The sequence below is a fragment of the Pteropus alecto genome, unplaced genomic scaffold (assembly GCF_000325575.1).
Source record: "Pteropus alecto unplaced genomic scaffold, ASM32557v1 scaffold164, whole genome shotgun sequence".
Taxonomy (NCBI): domain Eukaryota; kingdom Metazoa; phylum Chordata; class Mammalia; order Chiroptera; family Pteropodidae; genus Pteropus; species Pteropus alecto.
In genome coordinates this window covers 1,808,744-1,814,494 of record NW_006439568.1, presented here as the reverse complement: position 1 = coordinate 1,814,494, position 5,751 = coordinate 1,808,744, and the positions used below count along the sequence as shown (strand labels likewise).

Here is a 5,751-nt window from a genome sequence, read left to right as displayed (position 1 = left end):
AAAGATATTGCTTTGATGGACCTAGAAGATATTTAGGTCAGACAAGGAAAGATAAGTACTATATGATTTCACTTATGTGCAGAATCTAAGGAATAAAAAGAACGAACTAATCAAAAACAGACTCACAATTTCGAGGAGGCTGTGGGAGGCTGGGAGAATGGGTTGAACAGTTAAAGAAGTACAAATTAGTAGCTGATGGATGGTCATGAGGAGGGGAGCATGGCATAGGGAATGCAGTTAGTATGAATACATTGGCTAGGTGGAGGGTCAGGGGAGGGAGGGAGTAATTGGGGGGATTGTTTTACGTACTATATAGATGTCTAACCAATGTACTGTATACTTGGAACTAATTAAAATAAATAATTTTTTTAAAAAGGCTTTAAAGAAAAGATGATGAGACAGAAGCCTTACATGACTTGAAATGCTAAAATGATTTCTTGAGTGTTAAAGGACTGAGATTTTAAAATTTCTCTTATAACAGCTGGCATTACTATAAGCCAACACAGAGAAAGAAGAAGTTGTTTTAGTAAAAAGAAAATTGGGACAGCACAGTATAAGAGATGTTAAGGGATAAGAGTATTTAAAAGGATAGTACAGAGAGCAGTGCTGTGTATAGAGATCAAAGTGAAATAGACTGGAAATAAATTCAGTTGTAAGGACACTGGTAACCACATAAAAGTACAATTTCAGTAGAGAGGCTAACAAAGAAAAAAAATTAAAGAAAAGGAAATAAAGATAGTCTACTACTATAATTCCACTGTGTGTTTAATGAAAGATTTCTCATGTTAAGACCCATCTCCATCAAATAGACTGTAGTCAAATAAGCCTGGGAATATTGTATGCTGTAAACTAATAATATACATCAGCATAAATTCCTCCAATAAACATACACATTTTTCTTTGTTTAAACCAACTTTTCCATATGTAGTTGACCATGAAATCCTTTGTCATTCAATACCTACTGACTCCCCTTTCACTGTGGGAAATATGGTGAAAGTTTGGTTTTAAAAGCAAAAAGGAAACCAAAATTGCATAGGCAGAAGAGGGAAAAAAAAAAAATGCCTATAAAAAATATATGTAACATCATTCTACTTAAAACCCCTTCTAATGATAAATCACCTATTTTTAACTTATAAAAGAATTATAACTAACTACATAAACATCCCATTAAATAAAAGAAATTGGGCACTCAAATTACCACGGAAGGGAATAGAATTTTTGTTCTGAGATAGTACAAGGAAATATGGGCAAAAGAATACATATAATACTTAGGCTTTTAAAAACTAAGTTTAGAAACACTCTTACCTTCATCTTTATACTTTATTGTAACTTCATCATTACTCAGAAGTTTTCCTCTGAAAACTCGTTGCATCATTAGCACTAATTCATCATAAGTAATATCTTCATTATGAATGGGTATTCGTCGAATATCCTCTCCAAGTTGAGCTTTGATGATTAGCTTCCCGCTAAGGTCCAACTGTCCATTCATGGTGGACTCCAGGATGTTATATGTATATAACTCTAGAGAAAGACTGATAAAATGGTTTTGATGATTAAACAGCTATAAAACATAGCTGAAAAGTTGAAAAGCAAAGCTATTATTAGAATCTAAGAAATTCTGACAATCAAAAGAGATTCACTGTTCCAAAGTTACCATGTTCATGTTAATATAGTCTGGAGGTAACTTTATTATGTTCATAAGAAAGTTTTGTCTAGTATTATTTCATCTACTTTTTTAACTGCTTATCTGAAATTACCATTTATACTTCTTCTTATGTCTAAAAACAATCTCTTGATCGTCTCTCAAAATCTGTTTCTCCTAGTCTTCACCTGTTAGTGACAATTCTTTCCTTCCAGTTGTTCAAGATTAAAAAAAAAAAAACTTCTTTTCCTCACACCTTACAACCATCAAATTGCTAACAAATCTAGTTGCTACTAACTTTAAAGTACCTCTAGAATCCAATCACTTCAGCACTTTCACCTCTATCAGTGTGACATTATCTCTTGCCCGGATTATTGCAAAAGACTCCTAACTGGTTTGCCTGCTAGTTACCTTTGCCCACTTTTAATCTATTCTCAACACGTTAGGCTTATCCTGTTAAAGAAAATCTAGTGTCACCCTGATCAAAATCTTCCAATGAATTTCTATCTCACTACTAACAAAAGCCAGAACAACCAGGTTATGATCTGGCCTCTGGCCCCTGGCTATTTAACCCCATTTCCTACTTCTCTCCCTGGCTACCCTGCCACATACATACTTTCGAGTTCTCCTTCTGAACTCCAACACATCTCAACCCTTCAAACACTTGAGGTATTCATGAATCTGAATTCATTTCATGAATATTACATATAAATGCCCTAATAGTCTTCATATAAATGCTCTGTCCTTCAAACTATTCCTTAAACGAATGTCTCTACACGCCCCCACCCTTCTCTGAACAGATTATATTCTAATAAATGGAGCATTAAGTACTGATTCTAACACTCTAAGGTCGCTTTATAACAGAGTTGGTTATTTGCTGCTCTCTTTTCCTTCAGCACTTTTCACATTCCTTACATGACTGAGATCCTTCAAATGTTAATTTCTGAGGTTTTCCCTATCTAATCTAAAATGGCTCCCCCAACACTTTCTTACCCTGATTCATTTTTCTTCAAAGCACTTATAATACCAGACACTGAACATTTAATAATTTTTTACTGTTGTTTCCACTAAAAAGTAGGGAAGTAAATGGTTTTGTTCACTGTATTTCCGGAGCCTAGAACAGTGCCTAGCACATGGTAGTCATTCAACAGTCGTTAAATAAAAGGAGAAATACTGGCTTCCAAACTCTATTAGCTTATAACTAAATGCTAACCCTGAAGAGAAATGCAAGTGTGAACACTAAAAGAAGATCTCATGAGTATTTTCTCTAATTTTCCTACTTCGGGAACTTGAGGAGAAAGGACAAATGAGCTTTCAAACAAGACTGTCCACCACTGTTTCTATATATTCCATAACACACCCCTCTGCAGACCTGAGTGGGTATGTATGATGAGACTGCAACCTTTAAGAAATATGAGTGTCAGAGAACTAACCACTAAATACTAATTTACGACAGAATTCTCCTTACGTGGGTTGTACTTTAATCTTATTTCAGGTTATTCAGTGTAATCACCTTACAGTGACTTTGTAATCCTAAATTCAAAATACTGCTTGAAGTTTTAGTAATTTAAATGGTTAACTGTATAACAATAAAGAACATGCTTGTGATTAGGTAATGTGTTACCATCTCTTGTATATCTCCTTTTCAAGAACAAGCTGAGTATTTCCCTAGCATCAACTCCTTCCTCTTCCTGCCCTAAGCAAATGATCTCTCAGCCTGTTTAAAGTACCCTATAATCTTCTACTGGCCATAGACTGGTTTCAACCTCATGCTTTACTACTGGCAGCTTTCTGTTTTCTCCTCTTAAATTTATTTCACTAACGTTATACTTGGTTTCCATACTTTCCAACAATTATTGTTGTGTATGTGAAAGCACCCCACCTGCCCCCCAACACATCTCAACCCTTCAAACACTGGAGGTATTCATGAATCCGAATTCATTTCATAAATGTTACATATAAATGCCCTAATATTTCTCATATAAATGCCCTATGTCCTTCCAACTATTTCTTAAACAAATGTCTACACCTCCACACCCTCCTTTGAACAGATTATGTTCTAATAAATGAAGCATTAAATACTGAATCTGACACTCTAAGGTCAGTTTATAACAGAGTGGGTTGTGTTCCATGATTTTGATGCTGTGCTTGTCTTAATGTAAAAAAAGAATACTATTTTATTTGCAAATTCTCACAATAGACTTCTCATGAAGACTATGATTAACTGAAAACTTCATACTACCTCTTTACCTGTTAGCCAAACTGGCCCTCTTCATTCAGGAAAAATTTACTCAATACCTACTTGTGCCAAGCTCTGAAGTATAATTACTTCAACAAGATGATGAAGATTCCACCTTGTTTGCCTTGCAGCCTGAGAGTAATAAAGAACTTCAGAAAATCAATGTTACCTTCTACTACTCACAGGTTGTGTAAATCAACAATAATGTAGTTGAGGACAAGGGCTTAAGTTCAGCCAAGTTCAGCCAGATGATACTATCTATTCTCAGCAGCACTAAGAATAAAGCCTGACATAGAGTAGGTAAACACTTTTTTTGTTCTCTGAACAAAAGATGAATGAGGAATAAAAAAGTTCTGATAAAGGAATTGGAAGAAGCATGCTCTACTATCAGGTCAGCTCCTAAGTCAGACCTTCACGATGTACCTTCTTTATGTAGCTAGATGTAACTCCCCAAAGCAGACATATTCCTAGATAAGAGAAATTTCCAGCAAATATTACTAATAGTATGTATGTCCTTTTGTCTGTAGGGGGACTATTGCTCACCAATGGATCTGAAAACACTGAGTCTCTTTCACTTTGTATCTCCCATGTTAGCCTGCAAATTCACTTATTCCTTGGTGTTTCGCATGGACTGTAAACTCCCTGTGACCAGGAATTCTTTCCAAAGGTGGTCAGTTTATGTAATCATCTCAAGGCATACACAAATATCACAAAATGAGAGGTACCACGGAATTTTCCTTTCCACAGGAAATCTCATCTCCACACTTTTTTATGTAACAGAATTCAAGTCCTCTTTTTCTCTAGCTACTAGTTCCCAGGATTGCTGGTGAGATCTTTACAGCATTTTCTTCTCCCATCTTGCCCTTGCCCCACTCCCTCTAATGTCCAGAAATGACAGTTTATGAAATCTTCCAACAGGAACACTGTTCTCGGCACCAGAGAATAAAGTGGCATGCCCAAGGACAAATGACACAGCTTATAAAATCTTCCAACAGGAACTGTTCTCAGCACTAGAGAATAAAGCGACATGCCCAAGGATACCTAGGAAGCCTGCCTCATGAACCAAGATCTAGATATTTTTTGCAGCCAAATCTCCAGCTCCACTAACTCTGTGGGTAGAGCCCCGCTCAAATTCAGAGAGGTGTGATTAAGCAACTAACTTCTGTTAATAAAGTCGAAGCAAAAATCAACCCTATTCCAAAGAAAGCAAGGAGCCTCCAATTCTGCCCGACCAAATGCAATATAGTAAGACAGGAAACATTCACACTAGCAGTCTTTCGGCATCATAATCATATCTAAGTTTGGAAGGATCCTTATGATTAAATGACATCGTGCATCTAAAATACGTCGTACAGTGCTTAGCAAACTCGAGAGTTAGCTATCATCCTCTTTACAAAACTGGGTTGGGCCTCCAGACGGCGATGACACAGCCAAGGAACGAGGTTCCTCTTAAGTGACCCCAATCAATTAATTCCCAGAGGCGCAATTCTCCACTCTCTCACCCTTACAATCTCCTCCTGCGGTTAAGCGCTCGACCACTCCCAGGCCTCCCAAATCACCTCTCCTCTCCCTCGGGCAGTTCGACTCCTCGGAGCCAGGCGGAGTAAGCGCGAGAGCACTTGCTGGCCCAAACTCCCCGCAAAGCCTCCTAAGGCCCGCCTTCTAGCCTCCGTAGGTAGCCTGTGGGACCCCTCTCTCCCCTTGTGTTCTCCCCTCCCCCTCTGAATCTTCTCCCTCACGAGAGGCTGCACCCGGCCTCCCTCCTCCCGGCCTCCAGCCCCTTCCCACGGTCTCTCCGTCCCCACCCGCACGGTGCCCGCGGGTTCGAATGAGGCCCTCCCGGCGCTTCCTCGTCTCCCGCCCGCCTTGT

General features: G+C 38.3%; 1 protein-coding gene across 7 annotated transcripts in view; it reads right to left on the bottom strand.

Annotated features, from left to right (window-relative positions):
- TFG (TRK-fused gene) overlaps positions 1-5,751 on the bottom strand; it is a 36,956-nt gene that overhangs the window by 30,920 nt on the left and 285 nt on the right. For all 7 annotated transcript variants that reach the window (XM_006916554.3, XM_006916553.2, XM_025050098.1 and 4 more), the window contains exon 2: positions 1,306-1,537. In XM_006916554.3, coding sequence (XP_006916616.1) covers positions 1,306-1,489 — 184 coding nt within the window. In that variant the 5' untranslated portion in view covers positions 1,490-1,537. The remainder of the gene's footprint in view (positions 1-1,305; positions 1,538-5,751) is intronic.